Source organism: Penicillium arizonense (assembly GCF_001773325.1).
Source record: "Penicillium arizonense strain CBS 141311 chromosome Unknown PENARI_contig049, whole genome shotgun sequence".
Taxonomy (NCBI): domain Eukaryota; kingdom Fungi; phylum Ascomycota; class Eurotiomycetes; order Eurotiales; family Aspergillaceae; genus Penicillium; species Penicillium arizonense.
In genome coordinates, this window is record NW_019173326.1 from 47,825 (window position 1) to 70,206 (window position 22,382).

The 22,382-nt window shown below is 47.1% G+C and overlaps 7 protein-coding genes across 7 annotated transcripts; 3 read left to right on the plus strand and 4 right to left on the minus strand.

Moving 5' to 3' along the window:
* Nucleotides 1–783: 783 nt before the first annotated feature.
* On the plus strand, nt 784–4,388 carry PENARI_c049G02526 (DUF3659 domain-containing protein; the record flags this gene model as incomplete). The annotated part of the gene is made up of 2 exons (XM_022637348.1): nt 784–3,831; nt 3,882–4,388. 2 exons carry the CDS (start codon nt 784–786, stop codon nt 4,386–4,388), a joined length of 3,555 nt encoding a protein of 1,184 aa, XP_022482795.1.
* A 795-nt stretch (nt 4,389–5,183) lies between these two features.
* Nucleotides 5,184–5,914, minus strand: PENARI_c049G12079 (uncharacterized protein; the record flags this gene model as incomplete). Its single annotated transcript, XM_022637365.1, has 3 exons — nt 5,184–5,504; nt 5,560–5,795; nt 5,842–5,914. 3 exons carry the CDS (start codon nt 5,912–5,914, stop codon nt 5,184–5,186), a joined length of 630 nt encoding a protein of 209 aa, XP_022482798.1.
* A 1,676-nt stretch (nt 5,915–7,590) lies between these two features.
* Nucleotides 7,591–8,144, minus strand: PENARI_c049G06489 (uncharacterized protein; the record flags this gene model as incomplete). The annotated part of the gene is made up of 3 exons (XM_022637353.1): nt 7,591–7,653; nt 7,701–8,023; nt 8,093–8,144. 3 exons carry the CDS (start codon nt 8,142–8,144, stop codon nt 7,591–7,593), a joined length of 438 nt encoding a protein of 145 aa, XP_022482779.1.
* A 2,144-nt stretch (nt 8,145–10,288) lies between these two features.
* PENARI_c049G09977 (uncharacterized protein) lies at nt 10,289–10,940 on the minus strand (the record flags this gene model as incomplete). Its single annotated transcript, XM_022637358.1, has 2 exons — nt 10,289–10,293; nt 10,571–10,940. 2 exons carry the CDS (start codon nt 10,938–10,940, stop codon nt 10,289–10,291), a joined length of 375 nt encoding a protein of 124 aa, XP_022482787.1.
* A 3,620-nt stretch (nt 10,941–14,560) lies between these two features.
* Nucleotides 14,561–19,351, plus strand: PENARI_c049G10822 (uncharacterized protein; the record flags this gene model as incomplete). Its single annotated transcript, XM_022637360.1, has 17 exons — nt 14,561–14,789; nt 15,127–15,294; nt 15,349–15,648; nt 16,316–16,499; nt 16,559–16,661; nt 16,721–16,906; nt 16,958–17,058; nt 17,114–17,253; nt 17,306–17,382; nt 17,429–17,559; nt 17,613–17,730; nt 17,781–17,934; nt 17,996–18,260; nt 18,312–18,366; nt 18,443–18,647; nt 18,703–18,938; nt 18,989–19,351. The coding sequence occupies 17 exons, from the start codon at nt 14,561–14,563 to the stop codon at nt 19,349–19,351; spliced, it is 3,015 nt and encodes a 1,004-aa protein (XP_022482788.1).
* A 1,562-nt stretch (nt 19,352–20,913) lies between these two features.
* Nucleotides 20,914–21,484, plus strand: PENARI_c049G06553 (uncharacterized protein; the record flags this gene model as incomplete). Its single annotated transcript, XM_022637354.1, has 2 exons — nt 20,914–21,030; nt 21,077–21,484. The coding sequence occupies 2 exons, from the start codon at nt 20,914–20,916 to the stop codon at nt 21,482–21,484; spliced, it is 525 nt and encodes a 174-aa protein (XP_022482796.1).
* Nucleotides 21,485–21,805: 321 nt separating this feature from the next.
* On the minus strand, nt 21,806–22,358 carry PENARI_c049G11374 (ankyrin repeat domain-containing protein; the record flags this gene model as incomplete). Its single annotated transcript, XM_022637363.1, has 2 exons — nt 22,045–22,358; nt 21,806–21,934 (listed from the first exon to the last, which is right to left on the minus strand). Exons 1-2 carry the CDS (start codon nt 22,264–22,266, stop codon nt 21,806–21,808), a joined length of 351 nt encoding a protein of 116 aa, XP_022482783.1. The 5' UTR covers nt 22,267–22,358.
* Between the last annotated feature and the right edge of the window lie 24 nt (nt 22,359–22,382).

A 22,382-nucleotide genomic window follows, 5' to 3' on the forward strand; every position in this document is an offset into this window, starting at 1 on the left:
CGGACCGAGGCAAGCGATAGTAAAAGGTGCTGGAACTGCGTTGAGCTTGAGACTTGATCTAAACCTTGACGTTGAGGTCGAGTTAAAAGCCAAGATTCATGGAGATCTGACGTTAAGTCTTCTGTTAGTCCCTCATTATCATTACCATACTTTGGGAAGCATGAAGCTCATAATATGCAGGGCCTAATTAACTAGTAAATTGACCAATGCTTACCGGCGTTAGGGTGTGGTATTTCGCATTGCCTTGTTTCAAGACCTAGGTATCAATTTGACTTAAATTGGACAGGAAAGTCTAGGAGCTACTAGTTCTCAGTGCCACAAGTGTGCCTTGCACACTTGGTGTGGCAACATGTTAGACTGGACGGATAGATTTAGTCCAATAAAGCTCATGGCATGGAATGATGAGGTAGAATCCTTCTATAATGACCAGGAGGCTTTGTGGTACCACGGTATATCTGTATCATTGAGGCCCTCTTGCGAACCCCATGTATCAACATAGTCTCGCTTGGGGGTCATTGTTCCATAGTAAACTTTGTAGTTCGGTTACAACTGGGTAATCAGTGGCCATTTTATCTGTAGTCCCCGATGTGGCGAGTCGGCCAGTTCCTGATCCCGAAGGGTATCACAGTGATGATATCATGAAGAATATATATTGCATGCTCGAACATCTCCTGTGCTGTTAACAGTTAATGAAAACCTACTAGTCACCAATCTATACCTGCAAAACGAGATATTAGTTCAAAAAAAAGTGGTTGCCGAAAGCTGCAGAAGCGCAAGAACGAAATGGCATCACCGGCGACAAAGCGAGTTCCATCAGCGGAAAAGCATTTAGTACCGCCTAAGAAGTCCATGGGAGACTCAATTTCTCAAAGCCCTTTACCTGGCAAGGGAGCATCAGAGATCAAACCTGTAAACCAGGCGAAACCCATCAACAGGCCCTCAACACCAACCGCACTCAAGAAGAATATTCGAAAGTTGCCAAAAGGATCGGGAACCAGAGAATTGCCTCCAGCCTCCCAAGAGAAAAAGGTATCGCAAATCAAGACTCCGAATGTCGACAAAACTGGGACACCAGATGAAGGGAGTGCAGTCAACTTGGAATATGAGGAGCCACTGCCAATAAGAGAGTCCATCGAAGAGCATGAAGAGGCGGTTGAAGCCCCAGAAGATGCGCAACAGGTGGCAGAAATTCCCTCTAAAGAGCAGAGAGAACCTGAAACGAAAAAAAGTGATTCCGCCTCCGGGTCGGGTGGGGTCTCATTTTTGCAGCGAGGGAAGAATGCAGCCTCGCGTATTTCCGATCTAACGGGCACCGTCAGAGATCTCAGCAATCGGGCTACCGCTGCGGAATCACAGGGCGCTTATGACGACATTCAGGATAACATTCGAGGGGTCGCCAAAAAGTTCAAGCCTGACGAAGGGGGTGTTGCCAGCAAACTCACGGAGAAAATTCCCAGTCTCCCCACAGATTTGTCTGAGTTGAAGGGGCTTGAGGTTAGCGAAGAGGGAAAGATCTTTGACAATGATGGCAATGCAGTTGGAACACTCGTCGAGGGCGACTCCAGCGACCTTGCTGGCCAGGTGGTTGGGGAAGGTGGCGAGATTTTAGATAACGATGGCGATCTGATTGGCCGAGTTGAGCTTGTCAGCGACGAGACTGCAAAGCAGGCTGGTGCAGTCGAAGAAGCGGTTGACACAGATAATGTCCCCAGCTTACAGGACCTCGCAAACCTGCCAGTCGCAGAGGACGGCGCAGTCAAAGACGACGACGGTCGAGTATTGGGGCGACTAGTTGAAGGTGACCCGGATGATTTGGTGGGCCGAACTGTTGATGAGAATGGCGAAGTTTTCGATGAAGATGGAGACTTGATCGGGCGAGTCGAGCCTATCTGTTCAAAGCAAGTTGAAGAATCGGCCGGTGAAGCCGAGCCCGCTGGTGGGGTGTTGCTTCCAGACGTTGCCATCCTTCGGGGCAGAGAAATCAACAGCAATGGCAAGATTCTGAATGATAAGGGCGAGGATTTAGGCCAAGTTGTCGAAGGTCAAGATCCTAGGCATCTGTCAGGAAAGGTCCCAAACGAACTGGGTCAAGTGATGGACAACACCGGAGAGGTGATTGGACAAGTTGAACCAGTACCAGGCCAGGCTGCAAATACTGCGATGCAAGAACTCGAAGACAAAAAGGCGACTTTCAAAAAGCAAGAAGCCAACAAATCACCGGAAACCTCCCAGGAATTACCTGACATCTCCACGCTAGAAGGCCTGAAATGCAACAAGTTCGGATACATTGTCGGCGAGGATGGTGTGCCAGTTGGTGAACTTATTGAGGGCAACCCCAAAGAGTTATCTAAGGGAGAATTCCAGCTCGATGATCGTGGTCAATTCTGGGACAACAGAGGAAATATCTTGGGCGTAGCGCAAACAATCCCAATTGAAGAGGAGGACCAGCGCCCATTCGCAGGGTTTAAAGATCTTGTCGTGGTCACTGATGGCTGGGTCGAAGACGCAACAGGCACTCGAGTAGGCCAGGTTGTTGATGGAGAGATAAAGAAGCTTCTTGGTCGGGCTGTCGATGAGGATGGAGATATTTTGGATAAGCGAGGCAATCTCATTGGACACGCTGAGCCCTGGGAAGAGCCGGAACCAGAGCCAGAAGAGGTCGATTTCTCTTCCTTGGAAGGTCTCTCGCCTAACAAGCTAGGCTTTGTTATTGGGCCAGACGGCGTGTTGATAGGCCGTGTAGCAGAGGGGGACTTGAAAAAAGTTGCTGGTAGGACCATCGATCACGAAGGTCAGCTGTGGAGCGACGATGGCCAGGTTATTGGACGGGTTGAGCTGGTTGCGGAAGAGGAGCGTGAGGTGTTGGGGCCTTTTAGCGGCCTAGGTGATCTGGTGGTCAGACAAGACGGGCTTGTTGAAACCGAGGAAGGCACTGTTGTTGGCAGGATCATTGACGGAGATCCTAAAGAATTACGAGGTAAAGCTGTGGATGATGATGGAGACATCATGGATAAGGTGGGCAATGTGATAGGACGCGCTGAGCCATATACTCCATCCGAAGTCTCTGAAGAGCCAGAAGAAGACCTGTCCGAACTTGAAGGGATGACAGTCAACAAATTTGGAAATGTCGTCGACGCAAACGGGGCAGTCTTTGGACGGCTTGTCTCGGGAAATCCCAAGAAGCTGAATGGAAAGAAAGTGGATGGAGAAGGTCAGATTTGGGGAGACGATGGGAAAATCCTGGGCAATGTTGAACTTATTCCTGCCGCCGAGCGAGAGCAACCCGAAGGGGTGTTTTATGGGCTCGAAGGCCTGACTGCGACAATGGATGGATATGTGATTACTCCAGGAAGGGAAGTGGTCGGTAGGCTAATCGACGGGGAACCGACAAGACTCGTTGGTCGTGCCATTGATGAAGATGGCGAAATTGTGGACAAAGTGGGCAATGTCATCGGCCGTGCAGAGCGATGGACCCCCGAGGAAAAGGAACGCGATATTAGCCCGATGAGTGGCCGAAAAGTCAACGGAGATGGCGAGGTCCGCGACGAAGATGGTAATTTGATAGGCAGGGTTACTATGGGTAACCCCAAAGCCTTGATAGGGAAGACGGTGAATGATAGTGGCTATATCGTTGACAACGATGGAAATCAAATTGGCGAGTGCATGCTGGAGGAGAACCTACCAGACGCCGAACCCGAGCCCGAGCTATCACCCGAGGAAGCTGAGCAGCAGGCTAAAGAGGAACATGACCGAGATTTGGCGAAGAAGATATCAGCCGTTATACAGCAAACACTTGAATCAGTGGAGCCGCTCTGCAAACAGATCACACAGGTAACCTTCCTGCGGATACCCCGCATGTTGATATAACTAACCTGATATAGCATCTTGAACGAGCCGATCGTACGCCACGAGAGGAGTTGGATGAAGAGAAACTAGTCCAGACCGTGAAGCCTCTTATTGAAGATGCCGGAAACATGCTGCAGGAGTGTAAGAGCACCATTAGGGCGCTCGACCCCGATGGGTCCATCGCTGCATCCGCAAAGGCTCACAGTGCTTCTCACGAGGCGACACCGGAAGAATATCAGCTAGCAGATCTTTTGAAACAACTGACTCAAACTGTGACGACTACCATTGACAATGGCCGTCAGAAAATCGCAGATATGCCCCATGCGAAGAAGAAACTCAATCCGCTGTGGACATTGCTATCCGAACCACTTTTCCAAATTATTGCGGCAGTCGGCTTGCTTCTAAGTGGTGTTCTCGGTCTTGTCAATAATCTTCTGAGCGGACTTGGCCTTGGTGGTCTTGTTCGTGGTCTTCTCGGCGGTCTTGGGATCGATAACCTGATGAACAGTCTCGGATTGGACAAGCTGGGCATTGGAAAGTGAAGAAGTCTTAATTTAACATTAAAATTTCTGCTATTACATATTTTAGCTTTATTAAATTGTATCTCTGTGTAAGGCGGTCGTCGTGACCAGTCACCTATGGACTAGCAAAATCAAAACAACCCCAAACTACTATGCCTCTGATCAACTCGCCGCTCCCAGCGGATGAAATTTTCACTTACACTTAGGAATAGCTGTCACGCAACTTCCTATAACGGCTTCAACTTTTGCCGCCACGATTCATACTTGTGATCAGGCAGAATCTGAGCATTGCGATAATATCGCGATACTGTTTTGAAAACAAATGCGCCCTTAGGTGCTCTAGCCTCTAGCCAGAGCTTGAACCGTTGAATGAGCCTACCCAGGTAGGTAAATGGTAGTTCTAGGTAACCTGTTTATTGTTCGAGAAGGCCGATGTTCAAATGACACCCACCCTTACTATGAGCTAACCTTAATAGGAAAGGCAAAGTAATTGTATTTCACCAAGTATTAGTATTCTTAGTGATATTTCGATATACTATGTTTCTCAACCACCCTGCGCGAGACTCCTATTATCCACTATGCTAGTATCTCTCGCTCAGAACCTTTTCATACATATGCATTGCTAGAAGTTGTGCGGCAGGTTGAATCTGGAAAAGTGGGTATTGGCGCTTAACACTGGAAGTATACGCCCTTTGCGATCCGCAACCTGAGGACTAGAATACTCGGTGGGTTGTCAGCGTATTCCAGCCGCTTCAACCTTGTGATTTTTTGCCAATTTTAGATCTCGCTTGATACTGCATGGATGCCAATTGCTGATCATTGGCTGTCGTTCGTGTCATCAAGTGCGATTTCGATTCCCTCTGATTGCAACGAACCCAGTGTCTGCATTGCTCCAGCGATGACCCTTCTCGTCTCTACCAGCTTATCACGCAGTATCTTGTTTTGCGACTCAAGAATCTGCATATCGTGACGGAGGTGGTTGGCTTCGGCCCCGAGCGTATGGCTTTCGCGAAGACTGTCATCTAGCCGAGAACGAGTGCGTTCCAATTCCACTTCCATGCGGCCGTTGGCAGCCTTAAGCTCGCAGATCTCTGCCGTGAAAGAACCATCCATTATTCCTTCACCGAAATCCTGTGTCTTTATGCTCCGTCAGAGGAGCTATATAAATAAGGACATTTGACAAGGGGCTCACCTCCTTTGGAAGGCCGCATGTATTAGACTGCGAGATGCCTAAGGACTGCGGGTTGACAGCTTCGAGTGATGAACCGAGTTCCTTCAATATTTTCTGGTAAAGGTTTATCGTGCCGCTACTTAGGTTTGATTTGAGCAAAGCAGCATTCGCTCTCGTAACGGACCAAGCGTATCCATCTCCAGGTCGCGGTTGGAGACGGACTCTTTCAGGAGCAACAACAAGGTGAAGTCGGTTAACTAGGCATATCAGCTTGTGTGGGCAGCAGAAGGGGTTGGTAAATACATATATGAGCCGCTAAGGCTTCTCGACATTGTTTTCTCAGTTGGAAGCGCTTTTGGTTGCTGCTTTTAGACATTGTAGTGTACTTTGGTCATTCAAGCATTCAGGGAGAATTTCCGTGGGAATTTATAATTTAATGAAACAGCTAACATTTGCAACAAATGCCAATTCTATGTAAGATCGATGATTCGTTCTTTGCCCAGGTAGAAAGTGGTGCCCATGGGTAAGGGTGCCCCACTTTCGGAGTGTCCATTTTCATTGGATGAGACACATCTTGTGATGAATTCAGCGTTGAGAATCAGTTGAAAGTCCCGTAAAGCTTTCACTCCCCGAGCCCTCATGTATAGTGCTGGATGCGTGAGTAGAGCATAAATACTGTGGCCCTCAATTTATGCTTGAATTGCCTTCAGTTATAACATCTTGTTGGCAAAACACGGGAATCTGTTTGGTAGGGCCCAAGGTGCTGCGCATTTCTGCCTTTCGATATGGGCTGTGGAAGATGGAATGAAATACAAGGTCAGAAAAATGATGCATTGAGCAGAGAGTTAGGCTCGATTGCATATTCCAAGGGGATTTCTCTGCGTCTAGAAAACATATAAAAGGGGTCAAGTCAAGCCACCTGAATGTCCATTCGGCACACGACCGTTCTAATAGAAATGGCCCCAACAATTCGCCGGTCTCCCCGTCCAAGACTAGCAACCTATTGCGACATGTTGCAACTACAGTGTGACTCCTCCAAGCCTCCACTCACAAAGATGACCACTCGCCATGGTACCTATGCCGGTCGCAACATGCGCACGGACTCGCTGAGCTTGACATCTTCGCGAGCAAAGGCAATGCGAACGAGGGTTCATTGTCGATATCATGGTCCACATGTCTCGCTACTTCCACGGCCGCCTGGCACGTCCCCAAGAAAAGGCACCAACAAGGACACGCGAAAGACACGAGCGGTCTCTGACCGAGAGGCAACACGTCTGTATTGGATGCGACGACTTCGCCCCAAACCCCATAGGCGTTTGTAGGTCAGACAATTACAAGCCGACCATGGAGGCTCAGCAGCTGTCATATCGCAATATCTACTTTCTTCCTTACATTGTTGAATAGATGGAAACCTTTCACAAGTAACTAGGTATGAGAATGTAGGTTTTAAAGTTCGAAAGGGGACAGCCTAGATATTGAGTCCCTACGTATAAAATCGGTTGCTTTGAGACGCATTGTAAGGTTCTGATATACACAAAACCGCCAGTAGATAACAGGATTGTGCTCCGATTTTGTGGTCAATGCTTTACTGCATACAAATGCATATCCAAACATCTCTTGCAGGATATGGAAATGCTTGGGGACTTGGGTGGGAAACCTAGAATCTACTAATAGAGGTTGATTGCCATTTGATAGCAGCTTGCTTGCAGGATACAGTACATGTACTATATCTGACGACCTTTTAAAAAGAAAGTGGTTTGGAAACGGTCGGAACCAAAAGGGACCCCCAATACAAGATACTGGAACTGTGGGCATGTATCTCCAAGTTCGAACCGTTCGCACTCTAGAATAGCCTACGAGCTCACGAACAACTAATTATAATTCTCTCTAGTTAATGACCAGAACGAGCTTTCAAACAATCCGTCGCGTCTCCCTTGTAAACCTCTTTTGCTATTATAGGACATACAGGTTCCAGAGTCTTTTCTCATAGCCCTTGCCTTTCCACATGGCATCCACGTATCACAGGGGATTTGGAGGTATCCAAGGGTACATTTATGCGGCCCACGCGGCTGACTGCAAGGAAGGGGTCGAGATGGCGATGATAAAAAGCTCGATCTCTTAGGTGTCAGTATTGTTGACATAATGTGGGGAATTGTAATTACCTCCAGTGCAATAATCCAGGATTCGCCTAGCGTTCCTATGATGGCAACCACAAGTAAAAGAAGTGCCATCACAGATAGATAGCATGAGATATACTGCAGCTTAGCTCGAGCTAAAGTTGACTGTCCAACCATCCACCAAAACCATGCAGCTACACCAAGGTAGTCCACGAAGAGAATAAAGAGGCCACCCGGATGGACGGAGCTCAGAAGGAAGGTTCCAGCGAGAGAGAATGCTACCTTAGCCAGCGCGGAAAGCACGGCGAAAGGAGGGTACACGATGCGTAGTAATCGAGGTGTGAATGTATTTTCACGCTGTTGAAAGACTACATGAACGTACTATGGTAACGTTAGCCGACAGTAAACCTCGCTCACTCCGTGCAATGAAGACCTACTGCTTGTAGTGGTGGGAATAACGGAGTAACCCAAAAGAGCACTTGGCCCCATCGTGGAAATCTTTTGCTCCAGAACAACCCAGTAAGAATAGCAAAAGGAACACATGAGAGGGCACAGAAACCCACGTCGAATTTGTGCCAACGCCACTTGAATGGAAAACAGTACAAAAGAAATAGCCTCCCAACGTTCAGAAGTAGAAGAATAGTCTCCAAAATAGCTTTGATAATGTCTTCTGAAATCATGGCTATAATTTCTTAGCAGCAGACACATCTGGGTAAGAGATGGCGGTTTATATAGCCGAGCCAAGAATTGCCTAGTCATGAATGTATAGATCCCAGGAGCTCTTCTTCTGGTTTCAAAGCCTTCTCGACGGATAGCATACTCAAGTTTCTGCCTTTAACTCAACTTTATGGCATTGCGGAAGAATTCAGGGCTTCAATTAATGGTTCGCGGTAACATGCCGCTCTTGCTTCCGCGCTCGAGAACAAGCCCTGCTTCAAAGCCTGGAACATAGTGGCTGAGCCAATAGTATTGCACCTGCTCATTCTCACCCTGGCTGGTAGAGCCCTTTGCAGGAACAAAGCGATCAAAAAGAATTAACATTCACATTTCACTTTACTCGGAAAACACTTAACTTCACTCAGAAAGAGGTGCAGTTAGTCATCGCTTCAAAATGGCCGATCGCAAGTGCAGCTCGCCTTTTCAATGTCGAACCAAGATTCGATAAAGACTTTGCCCTTAAAAATCACGCACGGAGGAAGCGCCCACCCCGAGGCATTTATACACTCAATTGTAGTCACCCACGCGCGATTTCCGGGCTGTAAAAGCGATCGCCGACCGTAGTATTCCCTCCTCGTAATAACCTTCGCGGTTGCGATTAAGCCCATTACGAATCCGGTCTCGTCAAAGTTATAGATATCATCGGGATCGATACCGTAAGAAAGGATCGTTTTTTGGACGAGAGAAAATCATTCATAGATAATTTTAGGGTCTTCGCACTTTGCACGCTCGTAATTATATCCTTTTGAGAATCGGGAGGAAAGGTTTAGATGCCTTTTTACGAAGTTTATAACCCAATTCTTACCGACCGAAATAACCGGGGTAGATCCACGCGCCGCGAGCAATAAATCTGCCATTTCTCGTACAGAAGAGGGACGAGGGGGTGCTCCGCGAGAATCCATAGAGAGAATCCATTTTTGAAGAGATTCCTCCTCAATTTCAGTCAATTTATGTGAATTTGCGCGTAAAGTAGCTCGTTCTGCATAGCCAGAGAGGCGGTCGCGTAGAGTTAAACGCGGTACTTCAAAAGTCCGAGCAGCGTGAGCAACAGAGCTTATTTCTTTGTTCTTAATAGCCTGGATAGCTAATAAGATCCTACCCTCTTGCTCTGTACGATTTCGGGGCGATTGGGTACGAATTGGTGGCATGGTAGGTGGTTGAATAAATTAAATGCTAATTTTCGACGCGTTTTTAGGTAGGGTGGCGCGGCTCGCTTGTGGTGGCGGCTCGCTTGTGAAATACGTTAATGTCTGACGGGGATGACTTAACTGACCGGCTGGCCAGTTTTCCGCCTAGATTATTACTTTACTGGCATAGTTCATCCTGAATAGATCGGGCTCGGCCAACATTTTCTTTAATGTCAATATATTTAACTTGGACCCCGAACGGGGTTCGCGATCCCTATCGGTCCGTCACCCACCTCAAAATTTTATGTCCCTACCCAACCGCCTCTACCAACGCCTACCATGCCACCAAACCGCAGCCAAACAGCTCAAAAATTAGCATGAAGCAGGATTCTGCTAGATAGCATAGCAATTCAAAATGGCAGAATTAGCACGGCCGCTGCGACTGCTCGCTCTTTCGGTATCCCCCGCACAACTCTTGCAATCGGATAAAAGGAAACACTTATCTATATGAAGCAAGGGGTACATAAATTCACACAACTGGAAAAGGGAGTAGTCACCTCAGCATCGATCTCTATGGCAACGCTGAATAAGATCAAGTGTGACTGTGATTGTTGATCGTGAGCTCTCTCGTTGAAAATGCGGTGACACGGGATAAGACGGTCTCGTCTTCTCGATTCGTAGCTGAGATGACCAATGTTAACTTGGTAGGCTAGAAATGACGGGACTTTTGCTTCACCTTCTCCTTGCAGCGGACTTGGACTAACAGCCTGGCCGTCTGCGAAGGTACGGCTAGCCTACCATGAAGCATGATAAAAAACATCAGCATACGTCGGTGTCTTTCTAATTTCCAGGCCTGAAAGACGCCAGACGCCATCCGAAGAAAACGAGGATCATCATTGGACGCTAGGAGCCAAGCTACAAGGAGGCTATCCTTTGAAGTGTTCGAATGCCGAGAGACTGACAGTGGTGTGCACTATTGGAAATTGGGTCTTGTATCAAGTTGACACCTCAACGCATGATCTGATACAAAGATCGACGGGGAGAAAAAGGGCCGAGGTAGGTGATGTGAACCTTCCGGTAACTCATCGTTGATCCAATTGTAGTCATAGTGGAACGGACAGACAGCATCTAGTCGCCGTTCGAGTTCCAGCCACATGTCTCGCGGGTCTCGACGAACAGCTGCAACGATGCTGTGAAAGTCGCTGTGGATGTGATTCCAGATCCATTGTATTGCCTTTTCTCGGGCTTGTCGATAGTCTTTAACGCTTTGGGTATAGGTTGTGATTTCAGCTGCTCGAGTTGTGATAGGGATCTCGGGAACAGGCTCGGTGCCTTCAACGATCCCTAGTGCTCCGATGCCGATAAGTTGAACTTCGGCGTCCAATCTCCAAGAATGGTAGTTCGTTCGAATGAGTTTTGGATGTCCTGATTCACTATCCATGATGCGCAACGAGGGCTCATAACCTCTTGTAGTATGTGTATATTGGTTGTATTGTTATGGAGTTGTGTGGGTCACAATCCAGTAATATAGATACAGGTCTAACCCTAATGCATGAGTAGTGCGTATCAGGATGACAGAACAATACCATCAAAACAGGTGCTCCAACAGAATCGTATTGAAAGATATTATAACGTGATAAAATGTTTTATAAATTACTTGTAATATTTCTGCCAAGAATACTGGCACATGAGCTAGCTTGTTAACGACTCTGCTTGTCCTCAATCTCCTTGCAGTGATGTTCACTTAAGTAATGGCCGCGAAGTAAATCTGTGATGGAGAAGATCATTTTGGGAGGTACATATAAAGTAGAAATTGCTATGCAAACATGGGATATTCAGGTATCAAACTTATCTAGAGTTTTATATTAAGGCCCTCTATTTCCCATTTCAGCAGCGCTTCAGGATTAACTAAAGTTCCCGGATAGTTTGGGCCCAGTGCTTGATTCAGCTTGGCTAGGCAAATTCTTAGTAAATTGATGGCTTCCGCATTCTGACCTGAAGATTCCCAGGCAAAAGGGGGATTCGCCATACAGATTCGTGAGAAACGCTCAGTGCCAGGGTCGAGAATAGCGCTTGTTGGACTCAGTGGTGTTGGGTAAGTGTAGAGGGCCAAGGATGTGCTTTACTGCTTATTGCTGATAAATCAAAGAAGATATGAATCCCAAGCGACAGGACGATACCAGCAAACACCTTTCTAAACAGGACGGCTGTTGTGTCAGGCCTAGCCGGTGGTAGTGATACGCCAGAATATAGCAGATGGACATCAATATCGATCTCAACCTTTGCATTTGCATTGATAGTATAGGGAAAACCTATATAGGCGAAAACCTTTACTAAGGTGAGATTTTGGTAGTAGTCGTTCTCCCCAAGGAACAGCTTTGCCCAAAATGGTGCTGCTTGCAGTGTGCATACATTGGTTCTCCTTCCCAATTACTAATAAAATTATCAGCCTTCTGAAACCAACAAGTACACCCCATGATTTGCACTAGGCTGTCTGGATTGTCAAGTTGTAGTGTTGAGAGGCTAGGCGTCACTTACCCCCTATGATTTGCTCTTAGTCAGTTGGCTGTCTAGATTGTCAAGTAGTAGCGTTGAGAGGACCGGCAATACTTACATACTATGATTTGCTCTTAGCTGGTTGTCTGTAATGTCAAGTTGTAGTGTTGAGAGGACCGGCATCACTTACTTTCTATGGTATGTTCTCAGTCAGCTGACTATCTAGATTGTCAAGTTGTAGTGTTAAGAGGACCGGCATCACTTACCGCCTATAATTTGCTCTTAGTTAGCTAGCTGTCTAGATTATCAAGTTGTAGTCTTGAGAGTGTCGGTATCACTTACTTTCTATGGTTTGCTCTTAGTCAGCTGACTGTCTGGATTGTCAAGTTCTAGTGTTAGAACGACCAGTATCACTTACCATCTATGATTTGCATTAGTTAGCTGGATGTATAGAGTGTCAAGTTGTAGTGTTAAGAGGACCGGTATCGCTTACCTCCTATGGTTTGCCTTTAGTCAGCTGGCTGTCTGTAATGTCAAGTTGTAGTGTTGAGAGGACCGGCATCACTTACTTGCTATAATTTTCTCTTGGTCAGCTGGCTATATAGAAAGTTAAGTTCTAGTGAGAGGACCGGTATCACTTACATACTATAGTTTGCTCTTAGTCAGCTGGCTGTCTAGGGTGTAAGTTGAGTTAAGAGGACCGGCATTACTTACTTTCTATGATTTGCCTTTAGTCAGCTGGCTGTATAGAAAGTCAAGTTGTAGTGTTGAGAGGACCGGCAATACTTACATGCTATGATTTGCTCTTAGTCAGCTGGCTGTCTGGATTGTGAAGGTATGGTGTTAAGAGGACTAGCATCACTTACCGCCTATGGTTTGCCCTTAGTTAGCTGGCTGTATAGAGTGTCAAGTTAAGGTGTTGAGAGGACCAGCATCACTTACCGCCTATGGTTTGCCCTTAGTTTTAGCAGGTCGTATAGAGAGTCAAGTTAAAGTGTTAAGAGGACCGGCATCACTTACATCCTATAGTTTACTCTTAGTCAGCTGGCTGTATAGATTGTGAAGATATGGTGTTAAAAGGACCAGAAGTCTTACCGCCTGTAGTTTGCTTATAGTTAGCTGGCTGTCTAGAGTGTTGAGTTATGTTAAGAGGACTGGCAATACTTACATACTATGATTTGCTCTTAGTCAGCTAGCTGTCTGGATTGTCAAGTTGTAGTGTTAAGAGGACCGGTATCACTTACCGGCTATAATTTGCTCTTAGTCAGCTGGCTGTCTGGATTGTCAAGTTCTAGCGTTGAGAGGACCGGCATCGCTTACATTCTATGGTTTGCTCTTAGTCAGCTGGCTGGATGGAATGTCAAGTTTTGGTGTTGAGAGGACCGGCATCACTTACACGGGCCTATGATCGATGTCAGTCTAAACATTTAATATACTAAAATTGCAAATACTCTACTCACCTTAATATCTTCCTTTGCCCAGAAGCACTCTTCGTGGGCCAGGTTCCCATCCTGATCATACGTAGCAGTGTATCGCTCGCAAAGCGTTGGTCGACAAGCGCGGTTTGCAGTGCTCAAAGCCTCCCCGCCCTTACCCTGGCAGACTTCCTGTTTGTAGCACTGCCCCTCGGGTGGGTTCAAACTGGAGACTGCGGAGACCAACCCGAAGGGAAGCATAAAAAGAGCAAATGAGATTCTCATCGTGGAAATATAAAACCTAAGGACTTGGAACAATTAAGTAGAAAAAAAAGGTGTCGGTCTGAAGCTTTTGGGGCAAGCAAAATTATATACCCCTGTGGATGAATTGGTGGGCCGATCAGGGACACGGACAACCTCTCTGCTGTTCGCACTAGACCGCTTGCGGCTGGTCACGCTAGATAGCATAATGTTGCATTGCATCCATCACCTTGTAGAAGGTTTAAAGTGGGTACTAGGTTGGAAAATACCTTGGGCCACACTAGCACTCTATTGGTTAACCTTAGTAGATATATCACATAGGCTACAGTATGATATATTAACAGTGGGTACTAAGATCAAGACCCACCCGCACGATCCTAGCGCGCGAGATCCAGCCGTCCGATCCACTACCTATAACTAGTATTGACTAGTCACAACAGCCATCCTAGCTTTCCGGTGCATACAGCTGAGCGAATGTCCTTGCCGAGTGGCGCTAAAAAATAGCGGACCCATTGTAACATTCGTTCAGCTGAAGGCTGAAAAATTAGCGGACCCATTTTGACACATGCTTAGCTGACTTCCGGCTTCAGGCAAAACCTTTGCTGATTGTTCTCTTTATTTGTCAACCATTACATCATCGCCTTTTTGTAGCAGATTAAAAGTGGGTACTATACATTCGCTCCTGAATGCCGGTACTAGTATGAAGATCTGCACAATCCTTGCATAGCTACTATAGCAATGACTACCACGACTTACATAATAAATGGAGAGCTACACATCCCTTAGTCTAAAAATCTCTGTTCAAACCTTTTGGCCATGTGGATAGACGTAGGAATAAAGTGCTACCTGTTCTTAGACCTATCGCCTCTACCCAGTCTATTCAGCCACGATGAGACGCGCGATCGTTTTTTCTATTGTGGCTATTAGCCTAACCCTCGCCGAAACCACATCTGTGCCCCCATATGGACAGTGCTACACGCACGACGTCTGCCGAGCCCAGGAAGATGGGGTTCGTGGCCAGTTCCCATCGTGTCCTACTGATTGTGAATTCTACACAGCGACCCACGACCAGTCTGGTGGTCTTGTCACGCAAGCGTGCTTCAAACCTGATGGTACCTGTGTGTGCTGTCAAGGTGAATGCCCAGACCCAAATTGTGTCAATCCCTTTCCCAACCAGTTTAGTCACAGTAAGTATCTGAACATATCTCTAGGCACTATATATGGCACCGGTCTGACACCCCTTTACAGACAATACCCATGTTTTGGCGTGCCCTTGCAAGGGAGACGAGGAACCATCAATGCAGCCTTTCCAAAATATATCGCAGTCCAGCCAAGGACCATGCCCCGATGTCCACGGTGCAATCCAAAAAATTGATGGGTCTACATATACCTGGAACTGTAGAACCCACCACTACACAGAGGCCAGGAAAGCTCATGTCGGACGATCTCTCATAGATTGCGGTAGAATCTGCTCCGCCGCCCTTGGGTGCCGCGCAGTAACTTACTGGCCAAATGATGAAGAATCGAAGTGCTGTATGCTGAGTTTCGGCGCTGAAGACAACCTCGAAGAGGAGGACAAATCAGGAGATGGCACATTTGGCGGTACCCTGGTCAAAGTCGAAGGTAGTTTCTTCATCTTTCCCTACTATGTTTTCAGAAACTGACAAAGTATGAAAGTCTCCAAAGAAAACGGAGTTTCGCCACAGCAGGTTCTCTCCGGGGAGGAACCTGATTCGAAATCCGAAGACAAACCGGAGCCGAAAGTCGAGAATGATCGGGGAGAAGATTCCAAAGATGCTGGGCTATCTAAGGAGCTGGCAGGAATTCCCCGTAATCAGTTATGTCCAAGCTATAACGGCAGGGACTTTGAGACTACCAACTCAGATGGTAGTCGAAATAAGTGGCGTATCCTCTGCAACACGATGCTGAATCACGGCGCTTGGCAGCCCGATGGCCTCCACCTTTGCCGGTCAATCTGTAATCGACATATTGAAAGAACGTCAAGAAGAGAAAGCCCAATACAAAGGATTGTGGATTAGGAGTGATGGTTGGTGCAACCATGTCAACTCGAATCTTTGGACACCTCTGGTCAAGGCGGTGGATATGACAATGACCCACCATTATATAGAGCGCATTGAATAAGGAGCCTGGATCTGCTGCTTTTCAGAGTCTTACAAATGTCTAAGTGTAGCGGTGAAGAGTTCCCTGCGGATCCGCGACAGTGGATAGTCCTACCCATCAGTGGAGCACAATAGGGGACCCAGATCTCAGCTGCAGTGGATCTTTGGTGGGGAGATGTGATATGATTGGGCTCTTGAACTATGCACCCCCAGTCGCCCCTACCCCTCAGCCAGCCAGCCACGTAAGAATTTTGATGCTACCAAAGCATGTAAGAGGCTGCTCGGTGTCGATAATTAAGAGGAAATTCAAACATCCTCTACTTCACGCTGCTTTGTGGATCAATTGATCTCTTCGGGCCCACTATTCTGTCTTGGATCGACTATTGCATGGTCTCCGTAGATCCTGCAGCTCAAGCTTGAAAGAGACAAAGATCGTCTGCCTTCTCACTATAAAGATGCTGCCTAAGCCCTCGTACATGTCATTCCCTTGGGTATATCTCGAGCAGATAAAAGTTGAACATTAGACGCTCGAATCTTCAACATTGATACCATGGGTGAAAGTCAAGAAAACCTTTTCAACGTCTGGACCTACGATAAGGCCGAAAAGACAAAGATCACTGATCGCATTGTCATAGGGTCCATTAAAGAGGATGCGACCTTGGCGGACATTCGAGCATCGCTTATTAAAAGCAAGCTCGACTCCAAAAAGTGAGTTGTTGGCCCATCTCCAGTCGGAAATTCGGGTTCTCACATTCGACATCCGACAGGGCCCGTTTCCCTTTCTGCTCCAAGGATGGCGCTCGCATAGGGGATGACTCCAAATGGAAACTCTACCAGGAACTGTCCGCTGAGGTTCCTAAAAAACAAAGCGTGAGCGCTTATCCTATCGTTGAACTGAAACTCTGAAGTATTGTTAACTTGCAGCTCAGAGCAAAAATGGAGACGACGAGCAACCCGCAGAAGGGGATGCCAAGAAAAGCGACACCCCTAGTCTTAGTATCACCGCTCATGATGTGTATTTTGAGCTTTCTGAGGAGGAAACCAACCGAAAATATGGTGAACTCGGCGCCAACGTCCAGAAACTGCTTGAGACTCCGTTGGATCTGGAGCTTGGTGTATGTGAAATGCTTAGGTTTTGCTTAAATTTGAATTGACAATAGACACAGAAAGACAAGGTCAATTTGCTCAAGGCGAGCATTGCAGACTTTGAACTGGCAGGTTACGATCATAAACAGTGGAAGTCGAAGGCTAGTACTACTGATGCAATGTGAGTATAGCATGTCAAACAATCCTCGCCAATTCATTCGCTGATCATGCGCTAGCTCCGCCGGCTCCCTATCGGACGCAGATTGGGACATGGTTTCTCGAGCCACCCATTTCTTGAATGGCCATCGAATGGTTTTCTTGGAAAACGCGGGTGGCCGAAGAAAGTTCCAAAGAATCGATAAAGCGCCATATCCTGGTAAGAAAAGATTTCACGTGCATGACTTGAATGGAACTAATCGCTGGTGAAGCCTTTTCTATCAAAGCGAGGAGCCTCGATGAGATGGGAATGACCGGTCCTAACGTCACACTTCCAACCAAAAATCCAGTAAGTTATCTCTCTGATCGTAATAAGTCCCACGTCTAAGAAAAAGAAGATCTTGTACAAGTATCCTTTGTACACTGTCACGGATGACTCCTATGTCAATGTGTTTGAAACTGCCAATGCACTTTCCAACAGCCTTGCATCGAGCAACTTTTCATCGATGGATGTTGAGGCTTCAATGTCAGTCAACAGAAAACCGACGTTGTGCATTACAATCTGCTAATTATCAACAGCGGGGGGGGCCTTTTCGGCTACAGTGCTGCCGCCAAGGGTGGATTCAGCAGAAGTGAGACTGACGCCCTTGCTACCAGCGAACAAAGCAAGCACCGAACCATGAACATCACATACAATGTTAGTAGAGCTATCTCTCTGTCAATTTCAAAATTGACAAGTGAACACAGTTTCCGAGAGTGGTTCTGCATTTGGACAATGACAGCTTGGAGCTGACCAAGGGCTGCAAGGAAGCCTTGGACCACATCATCAAGCTCAGAGAGGACCCGAAGGTGGCAAGTTGGCAAGAAAGGAAAGCTCTAATCAAATTCTATCAGAAGTTTGGTTCGTATTCACTTTTACATTTTCGCTCGGCTTCAAGACAAGTCGCTGACACGTGTGACAGGACACTTCTTTGCCACAAACGTAGAACTGGGTGGAAAGTTGTTTTCAAAGGAGGAATTCAGTTCAACCGATGTGGGGAAAACGGCAGAGAAGTCAAATGCCATGAAGATTAGCGCGGCGCTGTCCTTTTCTTCTCCAGTGGTTCAGGCCTCTGCTAGCTACAGCCAGGAAAACCAGAAAGCGTCAGGTAGCGCCAGCCAGACCAGCAACATGAGCAAAGCACTCTCTTGGGAAGCTGTGGGTGGTGATACGACACTTTGCAACAAGTGAGAAGCTTCTCACCTGATTTGGCTTTCATTTACTGACCTTTCTTTTAGTCCTCCGGCCTGGAGTTCTACAGTCAAGCCCTTCAAGAACTGGAGAGTCATCAACGTGAGTGGTTTTGTCTATGCTCACCCCATTCATGCTTTCGCAATATCGTAATATTGTTAGCTGATTATATCTATAGCAAAAGGACGTCATGGCAATTGCGGAGTTTATTGGGACATTCAATGATTATGGTAAAATCCCCGAAATGTTCAAAATGATCAGCAGTGAGTCCGCCCAAAAAACGCCTTGTCGCTTCCTCCTCCAAGCGGACCCTGGTCATGACGGAAAAATCAAGGGAACCCAGTACTATGGCCTTCGCAATGATAAAGGTGAAACGAGAAATGGTAAGTTCAGGCTAGATTGCCCGGTGAAAAGCCGACCCCGCTAACAATCGACCAGAGGGAATGTTTGATACGTTGAGGGACTGGTGTCTAAAAGAAGACAAAGTCGTCCAGTCCTATGGCCTCGATGGAATTAACAATTCAACCAACAATGCCAAGTATAAATTTGAACAGGATACATATACAAATCACTGGCATGAGTGGGTCGGAATTGATCCGCAAAGCTCGCGCACGGTGACGGGTGGCTGTATATTTGAACTCGACGTTGAGACACAACTTGGACGACCACCAAGGGTAGGCTCCCTAAGTATCGAGTGGTGCAGCACAGGACTGACGTTTGATAGTTGACATACAACACGCCATACAAATTGTTCAACAAAGCGACCAGAAGTTATTTGGCAGCAGACGTTGGCTGGGATGCGAGAATTGGTGGCAGGACCATGGGGCTTCTGTTTTACACCAGGTCCTACAAAAGAATCGGGACATTTGTGTTCCAGAAAGCGAACCAGCCAAGTGCTACTGGCACGATTGACGAGGGCGCCAATGTCTCACTTCACTTATGCGACGACAATGACGTTCCCATAGGACAGGTGAAGCGCAATATAAACGACCAGTCAACGCTGGGCGTCGAGCTAAATGATTGCGAGCTGAAATTCCTCTTCGTCACAAACAACTCATACATGAGATACGATGTGGGTGACTACTGAAAGATAGGCGATGGTTGAGGTCTTTTTCCTTTGAGTGAGATATGTTTTCTTGATCAGGGAAGTGCATTTTGTTATTTAAATTTTAACTTATAAAAGAAAATTATATTTATCACAATTGAAAGTACGCTCCAGACGCAATTCCATCGGACTGAAATCCAGTAAATCCAAGAATGAGAAAGTGCAATACGAGTCAATCACAAGTCCTCCTTCGCTTGCTCGTAATGTGGCTCCCCCGTCGATGTAGCAGCTGTAATCACCAAGAAGTCGTTGAGAAGGGCCTGGATTTCGGAAGAGTGGTAATCAACCAATTGAGAATAAAGAAACCACAATTTTTATAATTAGGGATCGTCAGGTGTGTTTTGAATGTATACTGGATCAAGTCCGTCAGAGCTAGACCCGAGATAGAGAGGTAGGGCGACAATATTTATGAACCTCGGGCAGGACCTTAAGGTAACCCGGAGCAAAGTGGCTAGAGGCCGAGTAGCTTCTTTGGCCGGCTGTATTTCAAGATAACATATCAGCACTCGATACTAGGCCATCTGGTTTAGTAATCCAACCAAGTCGCTAGTTGATGGATACTGAGCCCAGCTGGCCCATAGTCCGTGGCTCGTGAGCCACAGCAACTACATATCTATAGAAACAGGCTCTCGAGTCTGCGGGACGGGGACTCATGCACCTTGGCTGGCCCCGTTCTCTGCCGAGTGGCATGGGTGCGTAGTGACCTCAAGTATTGGCAATCAGCTGAGAACAATCTTGTAAGAGCGGGGTGAAAAAATTATAGCTGGTAGACGTGGGGTGGCAGGGTATTAGATTATGCACGGATATAACCCATGCCTTCATTCTACCGCAACTATTTGCAGCGAAATTCTTGGTGCCATTTTAGATGCCCACTGAGAAAAAATGCTTGAGTCATGTTGAGAATGAGTCAAAGTGAGTCGGTTAAGAAACGTTGGCTCACTGTTGAACCTACGGTCCTGATATTGAGGCACTAGAGGCTGATCATTCTTTGATTTCACCAAGAGCGCTCAAATTTTCTTCTAAGGATCGTCCAATATTTCTGGTCTCGCTCGAGTTTTGATTGTCTGAGCTGTGTGTGGTTCTGTCCGTCTAGGCTGCGGAAAGCGTCAGGCCGTGGTCGCGCGGGCGCGACCCGTCAACCCGTTGAAGCTCGGCCGTCCTCGTTGACTGGAGTCAACTTTTGACTTTCATCTCTAAATTTTACTCTAGCTACGTTTGGGATTTCTGAGCTCTCCAACGAATGTGGAAGAAGTATTGTGATTGAATATATATATTTTGGACCGATCATCACTATTGAGCCGCTGAATATGAGGCACATTCACTAACCATCAACACCATTAGATTCACACCAGCACCATCATCGAACGGACTGCTAACAGAGCCCCGAAAAATCTTTGGGTTCTAGGCAAAGTCAGACTGTGTTGATTGACTTTCATGGTGAAAGTGAGAATGAGTAACCACCTATGTCTGTATAGTCTATAAAATCCTCCAAGAATTGATGGACATGGTATTGCCCAGACACTCGACTTTTCCCTACGATCAAGATGGATGCCCCTAACAGCACGCCAGACCAGGAAGCAGAAGGAGAACAACAGTCTAGTGCATTGCCAATCGTTTGTGAAAAAGACAATTCGCAGGAAACTTCCAATGATGCACCAATGGTAAGTGGAAAGACTCAGCTTCGAATGCTCTTGCTGACCATTACAGCCCTCTACCTCGCAACAGGAAGCAGAAACAAGACATGCCTTGACGACCGAGCCCTTTCAACCTATTCTGAAGGTGCTAGCAGACCTCGAACGCAACGATCCCAAGTCCGCCTTTCCCGCGGCTCGTCTTGTCGGACTCTATCGACGCCTATGGGAGTCGTGCGTGTCCAAACACATTGATGGCCAGAAGCTAGAGCAGAGAAATCGTATCTTGAAGGAGGCTAGCAGACACCTGACTAAGGTGAGGGACGGACTTCAGCTGCGCCACGACAAGCAGCTGTCTCGGCTGCGCTTCTTTGAGCAGGCACTGGAATCATCTCGGGATCGATTGACTAGGATCCTCGATGACTGGAACCACCCTACCAGGCTCAATCTACCAGGGTCCTTGGACAACGCAAGAGAAGGTTGAGGGATTGTATATTCTTGATTGTCCTATGTCTTTTACAATGTGGAAAGTATCCAACGATGTATCCAACGATGTCGCAATGAAGAGTTACCGCAGGGAAAAAAGCTTATATCTTTTTGAGAAGTCATATTAGAGCTTTTGTGGAATGTGTCTGCGAATAATCCCGCATGTTCTAGTTTCGCTTTTATTAACCCAATACATTATAAACAAAAAACTACGGGTCCAGTGACAGTGTGGGCAGTGTAGCTAGCGGAGAAAGTGTCAATTAACTCTGCCGTCCCGCATTGCATCACGACAGCTACCCGAAGTAGATGTCGCCAGCTCTTACAGACCACGAACCTTCTCCTTGGAGACCGCTTCAACAATGTTTGAGGAGTTTTGTCGTCTTCCATTCTGCTTCGAATGGCCCTCTGGATGCAATCGTTTCTTGCTAGATCCAGCGATCTCTTCAAACTGAAGATTTTCAGTCTGGGATTGAGCACAAGTGCATCAACAATCGAGGAATGCCAACCCTTGACCGCCAACATCAATGGATCCTCAGACCATCGATTCCTGAGGCTCACATCAATTCGATCATGGCGTAGTAGTGCCTGGACCATCTCCAAGTCACCGCCACGGGCGGCCATGCAGAGAGCAGTGTCGTGAGTTGCGATCGTGCTTTCGTTGATGTTCAGACGTGCGCCTTGCTGCACTAAGAGTCCTACAACATCGAGATGGCCTTGTGCAACCGCTCGACAAAGGGACGGATCGATCACGTCCCTTCCATTGATCTCCACGCTCTCCATACTCAGTAGACAAGCAACTGTGTTCACGCGTCCGTGATATGCGGCCACGGAGATTGGAGAGTGGCCTGCAACACAGAGATTCAGACTGATCCCTGGCACCGCAAGCAGCCGTCGTA